General features: G+C 35.9%; 3 protein-coding genes across 6 annotated transcripts; 2 read left to right on the top strand and 1 right to left on the bottom strand.

Moving 5' to 3' along the window:
* Positions 1–535: 535 nt before the first annotated feature.
* SAC3B (SAC3/GANP/Nin1/mts3/eIF-3 p25 family) lies at positions 536–12,397 on the bottom strand. The gene is made up of 16 exons (XM_023670300.2): positions 12,172–12,397; positions 11,932–12,033; positions 11,330–11,576; positions 11,063–11,155; positions 10,283–10,480; positions 9,428–9,628; positions 9,075–9,331; positions 8,182–8,282; positions 7,876–8,091; positions 6,032–6,259; positions 5,857–5,948; positions 5,642–5,735; positions 4,457–4,549; positions 3,489–4,348; positions 3,293–3,407; positions 536–2,473 (listed from the first exon to the last, which is right to left on the bottom strand). Exons 3-16 carry the CDS (start codon positions 11,440–11,442, stop codon positions 713–715), a joined length of 4,422 nt encoding a protein of 1,473 aa, XP_023526068.2. The 5' UTR covers positions 11,443–11,576; positions 11,932–12,033; positions 12,172–12,397; the 3' UTR covers positions 536–712.
* Positions 12,398–14,098: 1,701 nt separating this feature from the next.
* Positions 14,099–16,357, top strand: LOC111789659 (peptide methionine sulfoxide reductase B5). Its single transcript, XM_023670299.2, has 3 exons — positions 14,099–14,369; positions 15,772–15,928; positions 16,032–16,357. The coding sequence occupies exons 1-3, from the start codon at positions 14,266–14,268 to the stop codon at positions 16,188–16,190; spliced, it is 420 nt and encodes a 139-aa protein (XP_023526067.1). The 5' UTR covers positions 14,099–14,265; the 3' UTR covers positions 16,191–16,357.
* A 3,142-nt stretch (positions 16,358–19,499) lies between these two features.
* On the top strand, positions 19,500–24,345 carry LOC111789658 (putative E3 ubiquitin-protein ligase RF298). 4 transcript variants are annotated; one of them, XM_023670296.2, is made up of 5 exons: positions 19,508–19,790; positions 19,983–20,019; positions 20,326–22,488; positions 23,384–23,938; positions 24,014–24,345. In XM_023670296.2, exons 3-4 carry the CDS (start codon positions 20,332–20,334, stop codon positions 23,924–23,926), a joined length of 2,700 nt encoding a protein of 899 aa, XP_023526064.2. In that variant the 5' UTR covers positions 19,508–19,790; positions 19,983–20,019; positions 20,326–20,331; the 3' UTR covers positions 23,927–23,938; positions 24,014–24,345. The 4 variants fall into 4 exon arrangements, with proteins under 4 accessions (XP_023526066.2, XP_023526065.2, XP_023526064.2 ...); XM_023670298.2 differs by lacking the exon at positions 24,014–24,345 and having other exon boundaries at positions 19,500–19,790; positions 23,371–23,556; XM_023670295.2 differs by having other exon boundaries at positions 23,384–24,345.
* The last annotated feature ends 1,757 nt before the right edge of the window (positions 24,346–26,102 follow it).

Raw genomic sequence — 26,102 nt, 5'->3', positions numbered from 1 at the left:
TGTTTAAAGAGCCTCATATGGTTCGAGAAGGTCCATTTCTTAATAGCGATAAGGACTTGTTCACTTGAAGAGGTCAAGAATGATAATAAACGTGCCATCTCATTAAAGATAGAAATGAATACTTGTTCGGTGATACTACTAAACAAACCCCATTGAAAATGGGCAGTTGGTTGTTGAAGAGAGCGGTGATTCTTAATATTGTAAAACCAAACCACAAGAGTTTTCTACTGAAAACCTCTCTCAATGATATAACTTTGGCGAATTCACCAAAATATCTAAACTAGTTTCAATGGTATTTACTTGATCAAAATTCCCTTATTTACATTCTCGTGGAATTCATGAGACATTCAGTTCAGTTCATAATAGACTTGAGACATTCGTGATTTAACTAAATGCATCATAGAACAACTTAGAAGGAATCAAAAATGGAAGAAAGAAGGCTAACACACTATAAGAACTGAATGTTTAGACATAGACATGGAATTTAACATGAATATGAGTGCCTCTTAGGACTAAATAGGTAGATAAAGTATCATTATGTAGAAAAATAAGGATTGATTTCATTGATTCTAAATCTTAAAGTATACATCAATATGCATCAACACAGTATGAGAAAGTTCTTACAAAGTGCCGTACAACATTTCCTCACAAAATTCTACATCATCAATCATACTATTGGAAAAAATTTACATAAACAAAATGAAAGGTAGGATTAGTAATAAATAGACAATACTTTTTCTATGGCATCCTGTCGTTTGTCACACTGATCCAACAGCTTTTTTAGTCTTGCTGCTTCTGAATACCTTGTGTCACTGGCAACAAGTTCTTTACCTGTACAATTTAGTTCCCGACCCGAATTAGGCACAATACTGTCAGAACTAACAAAACCGACCTGTCGGGTGTTGTTGCTACCATCATCGGCAAAATTTATTGTTGTAATGACAAGCTCACGAGGCCTACTATTTGACGTTATGGCAGCAAGAGGCTGGTGAGCTTCTGACAATGGTCTCCCCTCATCAATTGAGAGGGAACTGCAAGCTACTTCAATCACTTCATCTAAAAGTGGTTGGTTAGGAGTATAAGATGGAGGTTCCCTACTTTCAAGCCTAACGCTACTCACTACAGATGCTCCATGGCAGCAATCCACAATATTAACATAAGAGGACCTGCCAGCAAAATACCTCAGCCTCCAATTGGAAATCCGTCTAAAAATCTTCACCCAATGTGGAACGATGAAATAGCAGAACTTATGGAGCTCAAGTTTAGCACATTTTTGGAGCATAATATGAGACTCTTCCATTGCAAGTTGTTGTTCCATGATCTTACTAGTTTGAGTCAGATAACAACTCAAGCAATTTTCTAGGTTATCTCTTAAGGTAGGTATCTCTTTTGCCATATTTGAGCCTTTGGTCAACCATGATATATCAGGAAAAGTTGGAAGCTTAAGGTCCATCAAAGCCTTCTTAAGTGGTTCGACGTTTTCTGCCGAACTCCATCCTACAGGAGGCAACGCATCGGTTATAATTCCATGCTCATTACAAGACGCCAACGAAGCTATCTCGGGGCAAGGCCAGTTTGAAGGATTTGCCTTAACAGCAGCTGTAATATCCGCAAGTGACTGATCCAAGGCTAGGTTAAATGCTGAGATACATTGGTTCGGAGAAACGTCTTTTTCATTCATAGAATCAAGCATCTCCATAGACAAATCTAAGTGGATAATAATTAGGTCAAGCACTTTGACGCGGTGCAGAACAGGTTGTGATGGTGATTCATTTGCCAGCCACTTCAATCCTCCCTTGAGTTTCTCATCGCTGAAAAACCCCAAGTGCCTCAAATGAGGGTTATCTAAGAGTGAAACGACCTGAAAACTGCATATCCTTGATTTATCGATATCATATAAGCCGAGTTTGTTCACCAGCATGGATGATGCAGAGGCCTCATCATGTAAATCACTCAGAATCAGAAGGGGCAAACAAGAACCAGAAGGTATTGACAACAGCAGCTTGTGGAGTTGGACTCTTTGAAGATCCAGAGGGGTGCTCTGAGTTGCAACAAATAAGATAGCACTTGCCCCCCTCACAGTCTCTGGAAGATTATCAAAATTTGCATGTTTAACTACGGATAAGAAACAACTTGAGTCCACACCCGTTTTTCCTGAAAGCCAACTCTTCCAAATGGAAAGAAAAGAAGATGAGAAAACTAGATCATTAGCCTCCGAGGGCATGAGCTTCGAAAGCAACCAGGAACCTGCTGAAATATGAGAATCTCCTGTACCCTGAACGAGATCACCAGCACTGTCCATCTGAGAGCAGACAACAAGTTTCCAGCAAATGCACTTCCCATCCACATTCTTTCCGCTCAAACTGCTAGCTACTACTTCTGAAACATTAACTACGGAGCATGACAGTTTCTGCCTTTTCCATCTTTCTCTCAGGATGTGATCAATGTCGAAAACACCAACACTTCTAATTTTCTACAATAAAAATGAAAGAAACATCTTTAAAAGTGCATTCCTCATTCATAAGATTAGGACGTTAGTTGCTATATTCAATACAAGTAAACAATAAACAAAAATCGAGCTAAACATTACACAAGAAATTCAAGAGTTCGACATGTAATGGAGAATAAGGGTTCAATTGCCTTCTTTTTCCTTTAGAACTGTTGGAACACATGAAATAGTTACGAGTGTGCAGAAAACCAAGGACACCAGAAAACTAAACTAAACCAAATTGGCTGCTTCAACCCTTCTTCTATTGTATTCAGTAGTTTTCTTGGTTTAGTTTTTTTATTAAAGAAAAAGAAAGAAAGAAAGAAAGGACCATAATATTTTGTTCAGAGCCATTTGGGTTTTTTTTTTTTTTTTTTTTTTTTTTAATTATTATTATTATTATTTTTAAGTTTAAAAAAATGATCTGAGCCATATAATAAATAAGTTTTCATCCAACCCTCCCAGACCTCATATCCTAGGCCCGGATTGCGCCACCCCAGCAAACCATCTATCAAATTGCCGATTACTCATGAACCTGTTTCATAATGACTGGCAACAAGACTGGGCTTACTGGTTCAAACAAAAACCAAACCCATATTGAACCAAACAGATTCAACTTGATTTAGATCAATCTTGAGAGAAAAGAAAATGCTTTTCGGCTAAACCATAGGACTTGGTTAGGTTATCACTTTTGTTCAAAACCGAACAGAACTGAGCAGTACACCTAGGAAACAGGAAAGAAATAATGGATTATGAAGTAAATGCAAAGACATAATGAGGATTTCATGTACTTGTCAACCTTACATGGTTTTTCAATTGGACTGGTGGTCCCACAGACAATGTATCAAATGCAGCTTTAGCGGCTAATAATCTTTGTTCACGTAATTGTTTTCTCTTTACAGCTCGGCGCCTCCATAACCTGGAATGAGAAACCCAAAAGGTGAGTTAGCATACAGAACAAAATAGCCTTCAAACACCTACCAAAAATAAGTCTGACGACCTTAAGATCAATTTGAGTCTTGCATCTGCAATTTCTTCATCCGGACAACCTTCTGTAACAATATCATGTTTATTTTCCTGAGTAGCATACAAAATTTCTTCATCTTCCATCATATTGTTGACTATGCTCTGTGGTTCGACGCTTCCAATTGCATTATCATTATATCCACAAACAGATATCTTTTGAGGCGGTGCATCTGATACAAGTGGTAAAGACATTCCCATTCCAGTAGAAATGTTTCTAACTGGAGAGGTCACGAAAACACCATCATAACCTTGATTGCCTACAAATTTAACTTCAGTCCTCAATGGTTCACATGATCTGGGACCAGACTGTAGAAGGAGAGCACCATTCACCCCATGGTTATATTCATGCAATTGACCAACTTCTGATGTTTCAATCATTGGTTGCATTGGTTGCACTTGCTTGGGATCAATTGGAATCAGCGGATCATCAAATTCGACCATGTCTTCATCTATTTCATGCACGGAACTTTCTTTTTCTTTTTCAGTTGATACAGGACGGGGAGAACTAATCTTTTCAAAAGAAAATATCGGTAGTTGCTTCTTAGTCATTTTCGAAGGAATCTGTTTAATAGCACTAGTGCTCAAGTACTCATTTTTACTCTTCCATGTCAATGGGGTCTGTTTAGTAGCACCAGTGATCAAGTATTCATTTCTACTCTTCGGTGAGACATCGGTTACTATCATTCCTGACCTCTTCATGTGAACAAGTTTTGAACACTTGGTAGCAAAGTCCTTGTCACTATTAAGAAATGGACCTTCTCGAACCATATAAGGCTCTTCAAATACCTTAATCGAAAAACCATGATATTCTAAAAGGCCTTCAATATCTTCTTCCTGATATCAATGATTGAACAATTGCAAAACATAATCAGAGACAAAAAAACACCTCATTTTTGCCAAAATGATAGGATCTTAGCTGCATCAAGCGGAAGGAAATAATACCTCCATCCCAATCCACTTACGGACATGAGAAATTGGTAGTCCTTGGTTATTCTGAACACCAGAGTGCAATGATGCAAGAGCCTGCGTTCGCAACTGATAAGAAAGATCAACATGTTAATAACAGAACAACTTCGTCTTGGTTTAGTTTAGTTGTACATTATTAATAAGAAAAAAAGACAGGAAATGAAAATTTCTGCTGAGTCAAAATTGCATGACCTTTTATGGTGACCTCTAAAATTTTTCACAGTAAGTCCTTAACTAATAAAAATTATTTACAGAAATAAAGGGCAACAAGTACGTTGCAAAAAAATAAAGATAAAAATATCACAAGTAAAAATGTTCTTATGGCCTTGGGCAAAACAATCTAGCATTGAAAACTACATAATCATAGAAAGAAGTTTTCATAAGCAGAAAAGTGCTGACTTAAACAAATCCTTCGAACCAAAAAAAATGAAATAATTTCATATTGAAAACAGAAGCAACTACTCTTAACTGCTACAAATATCGGTCTTCAATAATCAAAATTCTGAATAAAATATCTTGACAAACCTTAAAATTCAATAATGTTCTTCCATGAGTAGAAAATCCACACAGCTCAAAAAGATATAATGAACAAAAGAAACAACATATTATTACTAAATGATACAAGTTCTACAATTTGTCGATCATCAAAAATCTGTTTCCACGGTTACATCTGTATCAACTCATAATACCAAACTCAAAGTAGCTCATATCATAATAAATCAATTCAGGTCCAAATTTCTTTCTCATTTCTTGGTTCTAGCTGGAGCAAGTGAAAGGCCAAAGTTCGGTACTTATTTGAATGAGTATATATAACTAAAATCTCTCATCTTGATATTCGATAGCCTGCTTCTTTGACACCCCAACTATTTCTCTTAGGTTCTTTCCCCAACGAGGACCCTCGTCAGTTGTTTGGGAGGGGGCAGGCATACGTTAAATCAAACATGTAGGAGAGGGGAAAAAGTTATGACAATGCTATCATCATCCAATCAAGACATTCTCAAAATTACAAAAAAAATAAAAAAACATTTTAGAAAAAAGAGAAAAAAAAAATACTAACATTCAAATCATCAAATGCATTGTTCGTACATATTTTTGGACAAAAAATTCCAGAACATTTTATCTGCGTTTCTCAAAAATTATACAGTAGGAATAATTATGTACCTTCGCAAAGTGAGCATGCATTAAGCATGCTTGTAAATAACTTGCTTTCCTCACAAGCCGAAAGAATGCAATAAAATTACTTGTCCTACAAGCTCTGGAGATAAAAATCTATCAGATTATTAGAATGAATTTAGTAGAATAATGGAAGAACTTTTTTTTTTTTTTTATATATATAGGAAACAAAATAGCAACATCAGAATTTTAGAGGAAACTACCTGGCAACATCACGGGCAAATTTGACTTCTGCAGTCTGTCGCATCTCAGGAGTCATCTTTGCAAGATCAAGTGAGAGCTCTGCAGGTTCAACCTGACAAGAACTGAATTACTTCCACAGCCTGTAACACAACAAAATCTATATAGTAGAATTTTCTTCTCAACCATGTGACTTACTTTATATCCAGGATGTTTGTCCAGCTTGAGAAGTGCATAATAACCTCGAAATTCTTTTTCAGAGGGCACAATAATGCCTCTTTTTCTGTGATCATCATACATTTGAAACAATTCTACTGATGTTTTGTTCATTTGTTCAATGTTAAGGTGAGCATCAAATCCCTCAGCAAATCCTTCTCCTTTTGAGAATTCGCATAACTCGTGCATTGCAATAATGTGAAGACGAATCTGAGATCACACAAATTAGGGAACTTTTAGACATACGAATAACTAAACAATCCATAGTATGAGCATTAAGGGTTCTAAGATAGATTTCTGTCCATTTGGCCATGGGAGCCTGCAATACCATACAAACAAACAAAGTATGATGCATCAATATCAGACCACACCCAATGTATAGAAGAAAATCTCGAAAAACAGTTTTAAAAAAGTTTCTATAAAAATGTAAAATATCAGTATGTCATAGAATTGGCAAAAGGTTTCCATTTAACATAATTATAAAAAATTATGCGAGAGACACTATTTGCTTTTTGAAGGAAGTTGCCTAAAGCATCTCTAAACAAGCACCAACCACTAGTATCCTTCCCCTCTGAAACGAAGGTGGAGGCTTTTTTTCCTTTGAAAGGTTCCCATGCCAAAACCAAAGCCTCAGGGGTTCATTTTCTTCTAACGAACACTTTCTCCTCTGATTTCTGTACCATTTCTTTGAAATAATCTCTAGTTCATGCAACCACCCCCAAGTTGAATTTCACTTTCGACAATTTGGCCTTACTAACTTGCTCGATCTCAACCTACCTTCCTGAAACACAAGATCTAAAGAAGAATCGCTTTCGTTCATCCCTCACTGTGAGCGTACTGCTCTCTCTGCCACCGACTCCCACAGAAAGAGATAAAAAGAAAACCCAAAAGAAACTACACTTATGGAACAACCATACTTGAACAGGATTTGTTCTATAGGCTGGTACAATTGTGTTCTTGAGTTCTAAGAAGCTACACTTATGGAAGAATGCAGCTAAGATGATATTTTGGACTACTTGGCTTTAAAAAAAGAAAAAGAAAAATAAAAGAAGATTGATAAGAAACTGAGGCATATCACTCAGGAGAGGAACTCCAACCAGTTTGAAAAATTGAAAGCGAATAATAACAAATAACAAAAGAGTCGAAAAGACAAAAAGACAAAAAGAACACCATATCATCCCATAGATGATCAAAGGACTTCTCGTTATCTTCCGGTTCGTCTCTAACACAATGATCCACCAATAAAATAAATTGTATGGTACAAGTATTACCGAAGATTTTTCTTTTTTTTTTTTTTCTTTTTTTCTATTGCACAAAACTTAAGGCAAAAAACATCAAATAAGCCAAGGAATTAGCAGATGAACCGACACAAACAAATTGAATGCAAACAAAATTTCGGACTAGAGGGCAGTAGTACTGGGGCAAAAATGGAGCAAGTGGTGTAGACTTTCAGGACCCTCCTACACATGGGACACCACACCAACTAACCAGCCCCGTTGAAATTGTTTAAATAAAAAAGAAATTCTAAATTTTCAATGAAAACAAAACGCAATAGGAAGACACTTGCAGCTTATAAATTTTGCATAGTCCACTAGGTTATCATTTTTAAGTGGTTTTGTAATTACATTCTCGCTGAAATTTATTCCATATGAGGTTCTTTTTTCAAAACTCATATTGGGAGGGCGGCTATAAATTTTGTATACTTCTCTTCACCAAATCAATGAGAAAACTCAATTTTGCCAAAACAAAAATATATAAATATTATATTTCAATTTAGCAAGGCTATTGTAAGGTAAACAAAACAAGATACTACATCGAGAACATACCATTTGTTCCAGCATCGTAATGGCATTTTCATTAAAAAGATGTTGCATTCTCAGATCCATGCGAATTGCTCGCATCCTATCCCATAAAAAGTTATATATGCCTAAAAACTTTTCATCATAAGGTTGACTTAACAACTCAAGCAAATATTCGATTGTTTTCAGCAAAACTGGCATGGGCCTTATAAGACTAGCTTCCCGCTCAGCTGTTCTGGTATACTGCAAAACAATTGAGAAATTTGTCATTATCCTGACAAATCAAGAAATTTTATGGAGTATTTCATTTGTGAAAGGAACCGAGAAGAATACCTTCTTAACTGCAAGCAATTTGCTAGTTTGGTTTCTATCCCCATCCAACCTCTCATAATGGTCGAGATCACCTTTCCTTTCTCGCTCAGCCCTCTCTGACTCTGCATAAGAAAGTAAAATTGCGTCCTATTTTATTAACAATAACAGTAATAATAACATCGAGTCTTGGACCCAATTAGAAAATTATTTTTTCAATATATGAATTCAAAGTTACTTCTTTAAGATTACAAAATTCCTTGTTGGTCAATCTTATACCAAACCACATTAACACCTTCTTTCACATGACAAAAAGTACGTACATTTTAAACTTCCCTCACAGCCACATCCAACATCATCAAAAACATATTAAGTTCAGGTTTCCTCTTCATGAGAAGACTGCAATATATTTAAATTTCAATTTCCAAAATGAGGACGTGTAACCAAGGTTTTCAATCTCCCCAGAGTGATCTCCCACACCAATAGACAAGACAAGGGCACTAATTGTGTTTAACATTTATATAACGAGCATTATCATACCTTGTGACCATCATATCACATTTTTCTTTAATGTGAAGAAAGGTCGTCGTCTTAAGGGCATATCAGCGAACTTCACCAAATTTAAACTAGTTCATGCTTAATTATACATCTCCTTTTACGTTGTATTGTATCCTTGATTCTTATTTTTGCTATATACAACTATAGTTTTTCTATTACATTTTTATAATGAAAAGCTATATTTCTTCTGTTATATTATGTACCTTACATCACTACGATATTATTTATATGCCTCTCATCTCCAAGCAAGCCTGCCTTTTACCGTGGGTGTCTTGCATTTTCAAAACATTGCCTGAAGCAAGACAAAATCTCAAGGAAATATATTTGAATTGACCACACCATCACGTTTAGCAAAATACCTGGACACATATCTGGGCAGAGTCCAATTATTATGCTTGAAGATTCCAAAGCTTCATAATCAGGCATAGAATTCCCTTGAGCCAAATTTGTTGATGACTCCAAAGATTGATTTGACATGCATTTGTCCCTTTCTGTTGTTGAATGTTCATTTCTATTTGAATTATCCCTTGCATCCACACTACCCAATTTGCTATGTGCAACTTCAACTAATTCCACCTTGAAGCGCGCAAGTCTCTTTGCCTTGGCTAACCTTTCTCTAACAATAGAAAAAAATTTAAACAGTATTGCAAAATAAACTGAAAGTGAAGAACACAAGTTACCGAATATTGGGACAAGGTCAGTTAAAATTTACCGTTCAGTGTCATCAGGAGTAGGATCAGAATTGCAACCAGAGACTTGATCTGATGATGATAAAGTAGGCGATTTTGTTCTTTTGGAAACCAGGACACCAGTGGGCTCAGTAACTACGGATTCAGCATTAATATTCCTCATGGAGCCCACAGCTTCTTGAGTATTTGACCAAGAAAATGGTCTAGGAGGAGAGGTAGAAGGCCTGGCAAGCAACGTAAAATGACATATATACATATTATATATCTTTAGTTCTTAGTTAATTAAAAGGTAAAGCAAGAATGATGGAGAACGTGTACATAATTCTTTTTAAAAAAAACATTTCAATAAAAAAAAGTTGACATGTAATATATCTTTTCTAATTCAGCCTTAAAACATTAATAGCATCATTACCGAAGTGTGCTCGACTGAGAGTAACTTCATTGTATTTTATTTTTTTAACAATAAACGAAGTTTTCATTGATTATAATTTAACTTTTCGTTGATAAACAAACTTTTCACTGAGTAATTTCATTGTATTTTATTAATTCTTATATTTTTACTTTGATAAATTAACTTGATTTTAAAGTAAAAATTAATATCATAACCAATTTTGTTATTAACTATACTATTTGAAATCTTATTCTAGAATAAGCCAACAATCATTCATGATAAAAAAATCATCAAATTATCGTTTTGATTTCTTGTTTGAAGTAGCTCATTAAAATCCATAAAAAGAGGGAACAACAACTTTTAAAAAGCAATTATCCAAAAACATTTATACAGAATTTTTGCTCTGAATAACATAAGACGGTTTAGAGAACAGTTTGCAAACAACCCCTCAAACTCTTTTTAATGTTCTGACATTGGACAAACATACCTTAACAAATTAGTCTGTGCAGAGCGAAGATTATTCACAAATGGTTTCTCAGGAGATTTGGTTCTTTTTGGTGCTTGAATATTTGTATCATGATCATGAGATCTTTCTGGAAGGGCTCGGTCTTGATAAGCTTGTGAGTTGGGAAGCATTCCTCGCACCTTTGGCTGTTCCTCAAATATAGGGGAAGGTGAAACAGGCCTACCAACAAAAGATAGCTTCATTAAGGCAATTAATAGTTCGCGTATGAAATTATTTCTGCGAGGAGAGAAGTTGAATTCCACATGAAATTAAATTCCAACCAAAAGCCAATATCAATTTCACCCTTTGTTTTCTTTTTATAGGAAAACATAACAACATTTAGGAAGGGAACCAAAAATCGAAAGGTAATAATGAATCAACCAAGAGAGCCAAAGGAACTACGTTCTATCAAGTTTCTAGCCACTGGTGCTAATAAAAAAGAATGATTGAATGAAATATATTATTGTTGTTTTGGAACTCAAATAATGGATGGTGAGATTGGAATATTGTCATTATTTGTTTATGATGTGCTTTTTTGTAGAAATTATCTTCGTTGGATAGTAATGCTCAACTGCTCATCAGTGCCATTAGTCATGATTAACCCATCATCGTCCTGCATTGCATCCTTCTCACATCATAAGGCCAAAGTTGACAACGAATAGAGACTTCACAAATGAAACTTGAAGTGTGGCTTTGCAGTCATTTTACATGTATATCTTTTTTTCAAAAAGAAAAGGGCTATAGATTCGTAGTCATTCTTACCTATGGTATTGATGATGAAGACTTGAAGCAGTACCAGGGGTTTGAAAAGCCATAGGATGTGATTGAACTCTACTGCCGAATGCCTCATGTTGACTATAATGCAAATTATGACAAACAAAAATACATTATTGCAGCAGAGCACAAAAGAGGGTGGGAAAAGGTTCGTTAGAAGGACAAAGCCAAAATCTTCCCTCAACAGAACAGTAATATGGCATTGGAAGCAAAGCAGCTCAGTAAAATATATGAATGGAAGAAGTAAAATATAACCTAGAAGCGAGTAAAGGAGAAACTGAATCAGGAATTGCTGAATTTCCGAAAGAATGTTGCAGTTTCGGCGGTGCGCTTGGTCCTGAAGCCTTGCCGAAACCCTGATACGACATATTTCTTCTTCTCCTCCTTCTGGGACTCTAGGGTATCGGTCCAATCTCGGGTTTCCCTCGCCGACGAGAAGTAGCAGAAAGCTTCAGCTCGTTCCCGATCCCGATGATGAGTTTTCTCTTAGTGTAGATTGGACCTGAGGAGGACGCCGTAGATTAGTGATTAAATTGAAGTAAATAATTACAGATTCATATAACACTTCTGAAATATTACTGAAGTCTGAACCATACAAACGGCTGACGTCAGCAACTCAAAATTCGACATAGAAAGATTAATGGAACTCTCGTCTAAAATCTAAAGCCAGCAGGAAGATTTTGGATATTAAGCAGTCAAAATATTCATCAGAGAGTGAAGAAGATAACAAGGGAAATTAATTCCCTTAGATTTCTAATGCTAATTCAATTTTTCTGAATTTAATGAACATTACGAACGTCGTAATCGTAACCTAGGGCTTAAAAAACGAAAGAGAAATCGCAATCAAAATGCAGTACCGGTGAAAGAGCGAAATCCGACGGCGATAATAGAGGACTGTCGTGGCGTTGTTGCCAATGTGGGAGGTAAGGATGTTGTTAATGCTACTGCCTCATATACACCTGATTATCATCAAAAGAAGCGGCAAAGAACAATTAAACAAGTGGAAAGTTTTCAGAAATGCTTTCTTGAGAAACAGATAGGGACAAATATAACTGAAAATTTTGGAGAAGGAAGAGTAGTAGAAGTAGAAGTAGAACCTTGATATCGCAAGTCTCATCAAGAACTTGAATCGGAAGCCGGCATTGCTTCTTCTAGACGAAGCTCTCGGTCTTCGGCAGCTATGGAGACAAATTTTAGTTTCAATTTCTTTTTTCTTTCGCTAGTCAGAGAACTGATAGAGAGATAGTTGAGCTCCAATGCTCACGATGGCGGCGGCGGCAGCCCCGGCGGAGGGTGCGAAGGATAAAAGAAGAAATGATGCAGAAAAAAAAAAATAAAATTATTTATTTATTTATTTGCGATTATTAACCTTTGAACTATTACTCGAAATAAATAAATAAACAATAAACAAATTTTATGAAACTATTTAAATTTCAAACTAATTTTAATTTTTTTAAAACAAAGTAAGTAACGTATATATAAATTTAATATTACAAATTTATAAACTAAAAATTGTATTTGATTTATTTGTTTTTAAAAATTAAATTCATAAATGTTACCTCCTCCTTATTTTTCTATTTACCCTCTACCATGAATAAACATATTTCAATTAAAATATTTTTATATATATATTTTTTTGTTATATACTATACCTTTAAATTAATTATTTTTATTGTTTATTTAATTTTATGATCCATGTTTAATATTTTTGTTATTTTAACCCATTGTCAAGAAAGGTAGGTATTTCGTTATCTTTAGTAACAAGGTTGAACTATATTAATATATTACATTAATTTAAATATATTATTTATTATATATTACAAAAGTTTAATAATTATTATTTATACATTTAATTATTTTGAAACTGAGTCGAATGTTCATAAATTTATATATATATAATTTTAAAGTATATTCTATATTGAAATGTATTTATTATTTATTTGTTGCCGCATTATTATATTTTTTTAATTTTTTTAATAGTTTAGAACTCTCAAAAGGTAAATAAACATATTTCAATTAAAATATTTTTATATATTATTTTTTATTTTTGTTATATATAATACCTTTAAATTAATCATGGTTATTGTTTATTTAATTTCATGCAACTAGGACAGAATCTCGGGCTTATCTGAAGAAGACCGGAAAGATCTCACTCTAAACTATGAAAAAGTACGGGGGAAGTTTGAAATCGTTTATGGGAAAACCTGTAACAACTAATCGTACTATACATACTTGACTAGCTTTAGACTTTAAACTCTTTTTAAGGGTGGGCTTCCTTCCAACTTCTATAGTTGTCTTAATTTCCGCAACATGCGAAAAGGATCCTAATACTTATACTTCTACTTCTAGCATTCTCTTTCCTACAGTTCAGTGCCAAATAAGCTATCCTTAATATTTTTGTTATTTTAACCATTGTTAAAACAAATGTCGGTATATAGTTCTTTAATTTTATGACGAACTATGTTAATATGTTACCATTTTTACTCGTTATTTTATTTTTATTTTTATTTTATTTTTGTAAATAATTATAGATTAATTTGGGTTTGTCTGTGAATTTTATTAATATTTTTGTTATTTTAACCCATTGTTAAGAAATGTATGTATTTAGTTGTCTTTAATTTTACAACGAACTATGTTAATATGTTACAATTTTTACTCGTTATTTTATTATTATTTTTTTTTTTGTAAATAATTATAGATTGATTTGGGTTTGTTTGTGAACGTTTATTAATATTTTTGTTATTTTAACCATTGTTAAAAAAATATCGGTATTTAGTTGTCTTTAATTTCATGACGAAGTATGTTAATATGTTACAATTTTCACTTTTGACGAAGTATGTTAATATGTTACAATTTTCACTATGTTACAAATTTTAACCCAAAAATAAAGGAGTGTTAGATTGAGTTGCGAAAAATTTTAGGTTGAGTTAGGTTACCGTCGTCCAACGAAGGCTTGGTTGGGTAAAAAATAATTCCGCAATCCCGACCATATACACTCCCCCTCCACAGATGGAAGTAAGGAAAATAAAAAATGAAAAAATCCCGACCCTCGGTTTCCCCGCGAGAAAGTTCTCTCTTAAAAGATGAAGCCACTTCATTATTCACCGTCTCACTGACTAGTTGCTCGTCCATCGCCCGAGGAAGGAGACGGAGCATCCCGATCGACGGCCGCAATTCTGGTAAACAGTTTCATGGCTGCCCCATCAGCACCAAATTCGGTTCAGAAATCGGAGGAAGAGTGGCGGGTTATACTCTCTCCGGAGCAGTTTCGCATTCTTCGCCAGAAAGGAACTGAGTAATTATGATAACTCTTGTTGTATTGATTCCTGCTTCTCGCGTAGTCTTTTTTGTTGGTTTGATTGGTTGAATTGATCGGTTTCGTTTATATAATCAACGGTGATTCGGGCACTGGGTTTGGTTGAATTTCGAAACTGATGTTCTAAGAGATGCATCGAACCGTATTTTCTACTGTTTTTTTTTTTATCGTTTTTGTTTCAGTGGTTGTTGGCTTTTTGGGCTTGTTCTGAACATGCTTCACCTATGATTTTGTGTGCTAAATGGTGATTTCTTGTCAGTTTGTCTTGTTTATACTGGAAGTCTGGTCCATTGTTTCGTGAAGTTGTTGGAAAATGTCAGTAATAGCAGTAGTAATAGCATTATCAATAGGTATTTTCTAGTTTTGACATTTTGTTGCAGAAGAAGAACTTATTTAGCTGCACTGATGACGACAACATGTGTCAGTACAATTCTAAAACAGCCCTCTTTGTTCAATGCATCAATCCAATCCGAGACACCTTTTGTAAGATCCCACATTAGTTGGGGAAGAGAACGAATCATTCTTTATAAGGGTGTGAAAACTTCTCTCGGTAGCCCGAAAGGGAAAACCCAAAGAGGACAATATTTGTTAACGATGGACTTGGGCTGTTACAAATGGTATCAGAGCCAGACACCGTGCGATGTGCTAGCAAGGAGACTGAACTCCAAAAGGGGGTGGACATAAGGCGATGTGCCAGCAACGATGTTGGACCCTGAGGGTGTGAATTGAGGGGTCCCACATCGAATGGAGAAGGGAACGAGTACCAGCGAGGACACTGGGCTCTAGGGAGGGAGGGGAGGGGGGGTGGATTATAAGATCTCACATCGGTTGGGGAAGAGAACGAAACATTCTTTATAAGGGTGTGGAAACGTCTCCCTAGCAGACGCGTTTTAAAAACCTTGAGGGGAAGCCCGAAAGGGAAAACCCAAAGAGGATAATATCTGCTAGTGATAGCTACTTGAGCTGTTATATTCTTACTCGAGGTTGGAAGGTTGTGGTTGTGAAATCTCAATTTTACAAAGGCCACAACCCAAAATTTAATTCAGACATGCCTTAACAAAGATTTACCATATGCAGGGTAGGAACTGATTATCCAAGCTACATATGAAATAAAACAAGTTTTCAATGTTTAATTTTGTATTGCATATTAATTTTGTGATCTGATTCAAATTGTGATCCTAGCCATATTGATCATCTTGAATTCCAAGTATCTTTGGCTACATTACTTGATCTTTGTGCATCATAATTCAGTCTTCAAGCCCGCCCGAGTAGAGCTTATTTAGCTGTGTTGTGTACTTGTGGTTGATTCTTTTGAATTTTATGTAGTTTTCATGGTTCTTTTAGTTGTTGATCACAATATCTAGAAGTCGATGATATGCAGGCTTCGAGGCACTGGGAAATATGACAAGTTTTATGAAGAAGGAATATACAACTGTGCTGGCTGTGGAACCCCACTTTACAAGTCCAGCACCAAATTCAATTCTGGCTGTGGCTGGCCTGCTTTCTTTGAGGGCTTTCCTGGAGCAATCAATCGTTTTGTGAGTTACCTCTTTACATCACTGTCTTTCTCTTTCTGAAGTACATGGGTCAGTTTACATTATTGTTGTATACTGCAATTTGATTGACTGTAAATAATTTCAGCCCGACCCTGATGGAAGGCGAACTGAAATAACTTGTGCTGCATGTGGGGGGCATTTGGGTCACGTTTTTAAAGGCGAGGGATTCGGGACACCTACAGATGAACGCCATTGTGTCAACAGCATTTCGGTCAAGTTCGCTCCTGCTAATGCTTCACAGTGAAGCCTTTCAGAGGTATTCCTAAGCTCGGTGTGTATTGTAGAATTGCTTTGGCAAAGATTGATATGTTCAGCATGACGTTGCTAATAAAGATGTAAACCTAAGTATGGGTATTGTTATATGATGACCACATCTGAAACTTATTTATAAGTTCTACTAGTCTTCTGAAATGGTTAATTCTATAAGATCTGCACACCAAAATGGTATGGGCTATGACAGTATGCAGTAGAACTTAAGTACGGCCACTTGTCACTCATGCTTAGTTCAAAACCCGTAGTGAGTTAGGCTGTGAGATCCCACATCGGTTGGAGAGGGGGGAACGAAACATTCTTTATAAGGGTATGGAAACCTCTCCCTAGCAGACGTGTTTTAAAAACCTTGAGGGGAAGCCTAAAAGGGAAAGCCTAAAGAGGACAATATCTACTAACGGTGGGCTTGGACTGTTACATAGGTAGTGTAGATGTTAATGTAGTTATGAAAAGTCTGTCCGTAGTTTATGAATTGTGGGAGAGAGCGTCCCCTTGAAAGATGGCTGATATTGCAATGTTTCTTTCTATCGTCGAAGTTGTTTCAATTGTTGACTTATTTCCTCTCGAGTCACCTTACACTAAGTTGATGATAGTTTTTCTTGTATGCTCCCAAGATTTTTTTGCACACAAACTTATGCAGACCTTAGTTAGTCATAGCGTTTCAATCGGTGTTCTCACCGCCATCAAGCTACTCTTCGCCCCCATTTGGGTACGCTCGATAACTTATGGACTGATCCAATCTGGTTCCAAACACTCTTATTCATCGTTAATGTTTCTTCATTTTCTCTAACCAGAAATGGTATCCTCTCCCATCTTTAGTTTCTGGTATCCTCTCCCAATTTCTTTTTTACATCGTCCCTAACATTTAAGGCAGCCTGACAATACTCTAACAACTTAGTTCAATAGCTGCCTTGTCTTTTCTGAATGCCACCTACTTGCCTTGTGTTCTTCAGTTTTTGGGATTTTTCTGTATGGAATTGAAGTCAAACCTATAACAGTTCAGCAGATATTGTCCGTTTTAGTGCGTTACATATTGTCGTTAGCCTCATGGTTTCAAAACGCGTCTGTTAGGGAGAGGTTTCCACACCCTTATAAGGAATGTTTCGTTCTCTCCAACCGATGTCAATCTCATAATCTACCTCCTTGGAGGCCCAACGTCCTTGCTAGTGTACCGCTCGGTGTCTTATTATATTGGTATCAGAGCCAGACACCGAGTGTTGGGCCAAAAAGGACAATATCTATTAGGGCCTAGCGGTGAGCTTAGGCTTTTACAACACTATTTCATCCTCTGAAATAAGAGTACTTCCTTGGCAGCACGTGTCAGTCATGTGATAGAAAATTCTTTCATAAACTAGGTTTACATTTATGAAATATAAAAAAGTTGACCTTGTGTATAGCCAATAAACTGAGGACTATGTTGCCATAAACTGAGGACTATGTTGCCAAAATAGCTCCCAAGGTGCATTGAACTTAGGAGTTAGATATTAAATAGCATTCACTTCATTGCCTTTTTGCTTAGTTATTGACGCCCATTCACTACCTTGCCTTTTGGCTTATTGATGCCCCTAAAAATTATCAATTAATTAATGTTTGAAGGTTTCGTTTCATAACCATTTATTTTTTTTTCATTTTCATCTTTCTTATGTGAATTATCTAGTAATAAAGCGACCGTGCATGAAATTTCATGACGTCGAGTATTACGTTCAAATTTAATAGGGTGTTATGTTAGTTTCTCATTACTATTAAACTTATCGATCAATGTTGATTGCTAAGGTCTCGTTTGATAACCCTTTATCTTTTTTTATAATGTCTTTACAGTAATTTTTATTTCTTTACGTAAATTTTTAGTCAAATTTTTTGATTATAAAAGTTACCTAAATAATGACATCCAAATGTGTTTGACTTTATTTTATATCATATATATTATATTGTATGCCGATTTTTTTATTATGCTTACTATAATAATAATAAAAAAAATGATATGTTAATTATTTTGAAAAAAAAAATGATATGTTAATTATTTTGAAAAAAAAAATTAATTTTCTAAACAAGAGGTAATATTTAATTTTAATAGTATAAATAAGTTTTAGTTTATACCTATGTTTTAAAATTTTTATATTTAATTAAAATAAATATATCGTCTTCAATAAGATAGCACATATATTTCAATGAATCATTAATTTCTTTCCATAAATATTCAAATTATTATATAAGAAAAAAAAACCAACCTACCACATTTATAAATTTATTTATTTTTAATTACAAAATTCATTTATATTTTGAAAGGTTATCATTATCCAACTTATTATATTTTTTGAAATATACATAATTTTTTACAATAAGGGTTTGGAATAAGACAGAATAGGACGAAAAAAATTGAAGGCTATCAGATCGATGAATCAAGGGGAGAGAGTCGCATTAGAGTGGGCTTAGTGTTGGGCTCAGGGTTTGGAATAGGACGACAAGAATGACCTACGCTTTCAGATCGATGAACCCTAGAGAGTCGCTGGGCTAGGACGGAATAGGACGACAAGAATTGACCTAAGGCTATCAGATTGATGAACCAAGGGAGAGATGGGCTAGGACGGAATAGGACGACAATAATTGACCTAAGGCTATCAGATCGATGAACCAAGGGAGAGAGAGTCGAATTACAGTGGTTAATGATGGTCAAATGTTATTTTAGAATGTTCGATGAACCAAGGGGAGAGAGTCGCTCGATGAACCCTAGAGAGTCGCTGGGCTAGGACGGAATAGGACGACAAGAATTAGGACGGAATAAGACGACAAGAATTGACCTAAGGCTATCAGATCGATGAACCAAGGGAGAGAGAGTCGAATTACAGTGGTTAATGATGGTCAAATGTTATTTTAGAATGTTCGATGAAAATTGAAAGACGAAACTAAGTGTCAAAGTTTAATTTTTTCAAAGTTTAATTTTTTCTCAAATTTTTTATTACAATATTACAAAATTGGAAATAGTTTAATTTTTTCCCAAAATTTTTATTACAATATTACAAAATTGGAAATAATAAAGATATTTTCTAAAGCAGAGGTAATATTTATTTATTTATTTTTGTTTAAAATAAAAAAATCCTACTAAGAAAAATAGGATAAAATTAGAGAGGGTAGAAGGTAGTCATCCTAACCATGGTAAATTAGAGGAGCCCATTCAACTAACCATGGTTAGTTAATATGGTTAATAAGAAAACAATACAACAATGAAGACAGAGACGACATATGCTCTAAGCTATAGCAAGAAAATAAGGAACGAAAAGAGGAAACAAATAAAAAAGAAAAAAAAAAAATATAGAAAAAAGGAAAAAAAGAAAAGCTATTATACGAATTTCTCTTTCTGATTCACCGATGTTTTTCTGATTCTGTGTTTCCTTCCATTTCGGTTCTTGCAAATCATCCGTTCCAATCGGCCGGTTGTTTCTGCCGATCGTTTAGCTGTTCTCTATCCGACATTCAATTATCGAGTTTCTGTTTGGGGGAGAGAGGGATCTTCTTGTGTTCTTGTAGCAGTTTCCACCAAATTGTTCATAAAGTTTTTGTTCCTTGGATCTACGAGGTTGGTTTTGGTGTTTAATTCTTGCTGAAATTGGAGTTAGATGATTGTGGTTTTTGTTTGTGTTCCACGGGTTTAACGTTTTGAGACGTGTGTAGATTCTCTTCTTCAGTTTGTACTCTAGGTACTTGCTTGTTTCTGTGACTGATTTGTTTCTCTCTTCTTCTTCTTCTTCTTTCTTTCCGGTGGACGCAGACTTTGATTATCATCGATTTTAGTACTGAGATTCGAGGTATGCGTTTTAGCTCCTTCTTGGACGAATACTCGAGAACTGGATTCTTTAGTTCTTTGTCTTCTTGGTATCATCAGCTGCCAGATTTTGAGCTGTATACGATTCATTCTTGCGATTATAGTTCTGCTTTCCTCTTTCTTTATCTTTCTTTTGGTTTACATAAATTGGATATTCATGGTTTTCCAACTGCATTGAGCTACGAAAGACGTTTGGTATTTTTACTTCTAAGTGTATAATATATATCTACACAAGAGAAAAGAACAAAGATAACTAGATTAAGGTACTCATATATGTTGTCTTATGCAGTGGAAAATGGCATCAATGGTCGTTAAGCCGAGTTGTTCTAGCACTATCAATCACGGGCCTTCCTCGATGACTGCCCAGGAAAAAGGGAGTAGGAATAAGAGGAAGTACAGAGCAGATCCACCTTTAGGTGATCTGAGTAAGATCGCCTCGTCATCTCAAGATGAATGCTCGAGTTATGAGTTTTCAGCCGAGAAATTTGAGAATAGTTCAAGTTTGGGGCAAACCAATGCGTGTGACCTTTGTAGCATTGGTCCAGAATTTTCTGCTGGATTGAAACTTGATCTTGGATTGTCCAATGGAAGCTCTTCTGACGTTGGGCTAAACTGGCCAAGTGGGGAATCAGAAGTTGATGAGTTCCAAGATGTTGATTGGAGTGACCTTACAGAAGCTCAGCTCGAAGAACTAATTTTAAATAATTTGGACACAATATTCAAGAGTGCAATCAAGAAAATCATTGCTTCTGGATACACTGAAGAGGTTTCGATAAAAGCTGTATCGAGGTCCGGCATTTGTTTTGGTTGTAAGGATACACTATCAAATATAGTGGATAACACCTTAGCTTTCCTTAAAAGTGACCAAGAAATTGATCATTCAGGGGAACACTATTTTGAAGATTTACAGCAACTAGAAAAATATATTTTAGCCGAATTAGTTTGTGTTCTACGAGAGGTTAAGCCTTTCTTCAGCACTGGCGATGCAATGTGGTGGTTATTGATTAGTGACATGAATGTATCTCTAGCATGTGCAGTGGATATTGACCCATTTGATGCACTTGTCTGTGATGGGACTTCGAACGAGAGCTCGTGTGACTCTATCCCACAGTTAAAACCAGAGGCTAAAGGCTCTGAGATGAATCTACCTAAGCCTGTTAAGCCAATTTCTCCAATCAGCTGTGCTCATGCTTCTCAATCTGATGGACCAGCCACTCTAGGAGTTCCTAGTATTGCAAAACCAAAGGACCCATTATTTTCAAGTGGACCATTATCAGATAAAGAATTGCAAAATTCGACCTCTGCTGCGGCTGAGGAATCATATAGTGTGGCTGGAAAGCCTCAAACTTCTGTGTCCGAAGAAAAAGCTGGGAGCAGTAGAAAGGGTCATTCTAATATATCTAAGAGAGAATACATGCTACGACAGAAGGCACTTCATGTGGATAAAAACTTTCGAACACATGGAACTAAGAGCTCATCAAGAGCTGGAAAGCTGACTGGTTTGGGGGGTTTAACGTTGGATAAGAAACTAAAATCTGTTTCAGGCTCCGCTTCAGTTAACTTTAAGAACGCTTCGCTGAAAATAAGCAAAGCCATGGGAATTGATGTGCCCCAAGACAATGGGAACGATAATGTTTCCACCATCGACATTCCTTCTTCCTCTCCATCATTTAACTTGGAAAACATTAACACCGTTTCTCCTTTTTCTAAGACCAATGTATCTCCAATGCCCAGTCCTAGTTCACCCCCTGCATTACCTGCAGATAATACTTCTGGGCTACCAACAACTGATATTGATCTTTCTCTTTCTTTGCCCACTAAAAGCAATCAGCCCTCAGTGCCTATCAGCTGCAACGCTGAGTCTTCTACTAATAGTTTTGTTGAGAGACCTTATGACAAGTCCCTTGGACAGTGGTTTCCGAAGGATAAGAAGGATGAGATGGTTTTGAAGCTAGTGCCAAGGGCTCGGGAATTACAAAGTCAGCTGCAAGAGTGGACGGAGTGGGCAAATCAAAAGGTCATGCAGGCTGCAAGGAGGCTAAGTAAGGACAAGGCTGAACTCAAGACTTTGAAACAAGAAAAGGATGAAGTTGAACGGCTGAAAAAGGAGAAGCAAACTCTGGAAGAAAATACCATGAAGAAACTTTCTGAGATGGAACATGCATTGTGCAAGGCTAGTGGTCAGGTTGAACTTGCTAACTCTGCTGTTAGGAGGCTTGAGATGGAGAATGCTGCACTACGGCAGGAGATGGAGGTTGCAAAATTACGTGCTGCAGAATCAGCTGCTAATTATCACGAGGTTTCTAAGAGGGAAAAGAAAACACTGATGAAAGTTCAATCTTGGGAGAAGCAGAAAATGTTGTTTCAGGAAGAACTCACAGCCGAAAAGCGGAAATTGAAACAACTAATACAGGAACTTGAGCATGCCAGGGATCTGCGGGAGCAACTTGAGGTATGTTTTAACTAGTTATCCGTAGTTCTTATGAGTTTTAGCTACTGTCTTTACTGCCTTAATTATTAATTTTGCAACTCGCAACAGTTTATTGGGTGGTAGATCAAGATTTTATCACTTCCCAGGAATAATTATGAGACTAAATTATGCTTTTACCTGTAGATTGTCCAAAAGGCAATAACACTACCCTAGGAAAAGGAGTCCATGGTTGGGGTGTTATCAACTTTTTTTTTTTTTTTTTTTTTTTTATGAACAATGTGTATTCCACTTCATCTTTCCTAGGGTTTTCAACTGATCTTAGACCCTAATCTGCATGGATCATTTGCACATTTCTAGTTCCTGATATGTTTGCAGATTACTAGTTGGTGTTTTCTCCCTGTTTAAAATATTCAAGCGTGTTCTCCTTTTTTTCTTGTTGAAGCTATTTGTTTAGCCAATTCTTTAGTTGTTGTGCAATACGTATGTTGTTTACGAGATTCATATTCGATGGAGAAGTTACAAGAAGGTTTAAATTGTTATCTTTGGATTTTTTTCTTACAAAGGTGGGTGTTGCATCTCATTCTTATTAAGATTACCTCATTTGTTTATTTTTTTTTTCTTTTTCCTTGATATTTGATTTCAATTCTCATATTGTATTTTCTTGCTTGGTCTTAGAATGCATTTGCTTCTCCTACACATTTTGAAAATTTTGAAGATTTGAGCATAATATATTTAGAACGAAAAATAATTGCCGTATTTTTATCTTGAACATACTTCCTTTGCGTTTTGTGGTTGTGTTCCTAGTTGATGGTAGGCTTAAGTGTGCTTAGTACTTTGTTTGTGCTGTTTTTTTTTTGTTCTATTAATTACGTGGCAACTTGTGGGCTCTTTCTCATTGACAAGGAACGTATCTCAGGGTCGGTGGAAGTTGGAGGAGAGAGCAAAAGATGAGCTGCTCATGAAGGCTGCTTCATTGAGAAAGGAGAGAGAACAAATCGAAGATTCAGTGAAAGCAAAGGAGGATTCAATTAAATTGAAAGCAGAAAACAATCTTTTAAAATACAAAGACGATATCCAAAAGCTTGAAAAAGAAATCTATGCGTTGAGACTTAAGACTGATTCTTCAAGAATTGCAGCTCTTAAGAGAGGCATTGACGGAAGTTATGCCAGTAGACTTACAGATACCAGACATAGCACAGATCACAAAGAGTCTTTGACCCCGAATGCCTTGGAATCGATGAAGGATCTGTACGAGTACTCTGGAACTGGGGGTGTGAAGCGGGAACGGGAGTGTGTGATGTGCCTTTCAGAGGAGATGTCAGTAGTTTTTCTTCCATGCGCCCATCAGGTGGTGTGCACAACCTGCAATGAACTACATGAAAAACAGGGTATGAAAGATTGTCCTTCTTGTAGGAGCCCAATACAGCGGCGTATTCCAGTTCGTTATGTTCGCTCGTAATCGGTTTTCATGGTATGTTGAGTGTTTTTTAATGATGTTCTGGGACTCCTATGAAATGGAATAATGCATCTAAATTCCCCTTGATAGGAATGTGTTGTGGAATATCAAAATTAGCTTGCTACGTTGGTGTTATTATCAATGGCTTACCTTACATCCCTCTACAATTGTCGAACAACAAGGTACTCTTTCTTTATCCCAAACTTTGGTCGTCTAAGAATTTTGGCATCCATAAAGTAGGACGATGCGATAAGTCTTCTATTTCAGGTTTCAGCTGCCCTTTCTTTCTTCCCTCTCTCCCCTTTTGGGGGTTACAAAAAGTAATAAAAACTGTAAGAAAATGTATTATTTGGACAGTTATGATCTTCTTTGGCTCTAGTTTTTTTTTAGTATATGCTTATAAAATGGATTTATTAATGTTACTTTGATTAATGTTTCCATCAAAATAAATATTAGGGTGCTAGCAATACAAAGTTTATTAACTAAAAACATGTATATTTCACCTTTAGGATTTAGGGGATGTTTTGGGTTGGGGTCTAAACCCAAACTCATGTCTAGCCTCTCTGGTTGTCAACCCATGGTTTGGGTCGGGTTTGGAAATCTAATCCCATAAGGTAGGGTTTGGACTACAATTCATCCCGAGCCTGGGACCTAAGGCTTGATTGCTCCTGTCTCCGCTTCCTATTTTATTTTCTATTCTTATGAAGCTTTACATTTGTGTTAAGAATGAGAAATAGAAGTAGGATCGAGAGTGCAACAAACGTAGGTGGGATCAAAAGTCCCGGTGGGATCTATTTGTTGCACTTTCGATCTCACTTCTATTTCTCATTCTTAATATGGTATCAGAGTCTAAAGTCATACCAACTCAATTACAACTTCCTGCTTTCAATTGCTTCCAAACCATCGTCATTGCTTTCAAACCTTAAGCAACCACTACTAGTCCTCAAGTCACAAATTATAGTCCTCGACTAGTCCATACATCACCGCAAGTCGCAAGTTTGTGAGCCTAGCATTACCACTACTATCGCAATAGTCCGACTAGCTTCTATTGGTATCAGAGCATCATTCTTAACAATTTGTTTTCCTGAGGATTAGGACGGAGGTGTAACGTAGTCTCTACTCTCTGTCCCGCTAACTAACAGGAAGAGATCTTTTTCAACTTTCTCTTCACTGTGTGTGTTTAAACGAGGATTCCATATCCTACAAATTAAATAGACATCTTTAAATTCAACCATATAAACTACGAGAATAGTTGTGGAATAGGTTTGATTGGTGGATGATCGAGGAACTCGTCCTTCTCGAGGATGAATATATTCATGCATGAGGTGTTCTTGATTTGGTTTAAATTCATTACTTCCTCGTGGGTGTGGCTTATGATTATAGCTTTTTTGTGTTCTGTTTGAACTCAACTTACTAGTTGAGATTAAATCCATGTTTGCTTGTTCTTGTGATCTGATCCAATCCACCTTCCTTGAGCATGTTCTCTGGTTATATGAGCAACACTTAATAACTCCTGATTAAATCCATTTTACTTACACCTCTCACATTTTGGCTGTTGAGCGAATAAAAAAATAAAATAAGCCTGGGCTCACTTTAATTCATAATTAAAGTATGCACTTACTGGCTCTTTTTTATATATGATTTTTTAAAATAAGCCTAAGGTAATGTTATTTCCAATCATTCAATATTTTCCCATTTCTTACTTTCAAAATGCACTTACGAGAAATAATGGATACGGTAGCTAATGAAAAGCGTCATCGTAGACTTTTTATACCGTTTTTGATATCATTAGTACCATTGTAGATTTTTTATAGCTTGGAAAATCTTGACAGTCGTAGTCTGATTATTGAGACTCTGGCTTGGCTCTCCTTCATTCGACCGACTTACCTTTTTGATCCTCTAGTTGTTGGCTCGCTTTCGCTGCAGTCTAAAAGCTTGTGCTTATTTGCGACCGTACTCCTCAGGCGGAGTGTTTCATGCGTTAGCTGGGTCGAGGTATTGACAGTGATTCTCAAATATCGGAGAAGAGAATTTAGTCAAAGTTCAAGATTTTTTATAACGTTTTTGTATAACTATAATGGATGCATAATAAATATTTTAAAAAGAAGATAAATTAATTGACGTAATGAATTAAAAATTTTATTTTCTTAAAGGAAAGAAATATAAGATTTTAGTGAAT

Source organism: Cucurbita pepo, chromosome 3, assembly GCF_057944985.1.
Source record: "Cucurbita pepo subsp. pepo isolate OVF chromosome 3, ASM5794498v1, whole genome shotgun sequence".
Classification (NCBI taxonomy): domain Eukaryota; kingdom Viridiplantae; phylum Streptophyta; class Magnoliopsida; order Cucurbitales; family Cucurbitaceae; genus Cucurbita; species Cucurbita pepo.
This window is presented reverse-complemented; position numbering and strand designations above follow the sequence as displayed.

Bases quoted from the DNA above. Each gene is read 5' to 3' on its own strand.
- LOC111789659 (XM_023670299.2), top strand. From the start codon at position 14,266: ATGGCTGCCCCATCAGCACCAAATTCGGTTCAGAAATCGGAGGAAGAG. The intron at 14,370-15,771 runs GTAATTATGATA...GATGATATGCAG, and splicing joins CTTCGCCAGAAAGGAACTGA to GCTTCGAGGCACTGGGAAAT. The intron at 15,929-16,031 runs GTGAGTTACCTC...AAATAATTTCAG, and splicing joins CTGGAGCAATCAATCGTTTT to CCCGACCCTGATGGAAGGCG.
- SAC3B (XM_023670300.2), bottom strand. From the start codon at position 11,442: ATGTCGTATCAGGGTTTCGGCAAGGCTTCAGGACCAAGCGCACCGCCG. The intron at 5,949-6,031 runs GTAAGTCACATG...AGTTCTTGTCAG, and splicing joins ACAAACATCCTGGATATAAA to GTTGAACCTGCAGAGCTCTC. The intron at 2,474-3,292 runs GTAAGGTTGACA...TTTTTATTGTAG, and splicing joins CAGTCCAATTGAAAAACCAT to AAAATTAGAAGTGTTGGTGT.
- LOC111789658 (XM_023670297.2), top strand. From the start codon at position 20,332: ATGGCATCAATGGTCGTTAAGCCGAGTTGTTCTAGCACTATCAATCAC. The intron at 22,489-23,383 runs GTATGTTTTAAC...AACGTATCTCAG, and splicing joins ATCTGCGGGAGCAACTTGAG to GGTCGGTGGAAGTTGGAGGA.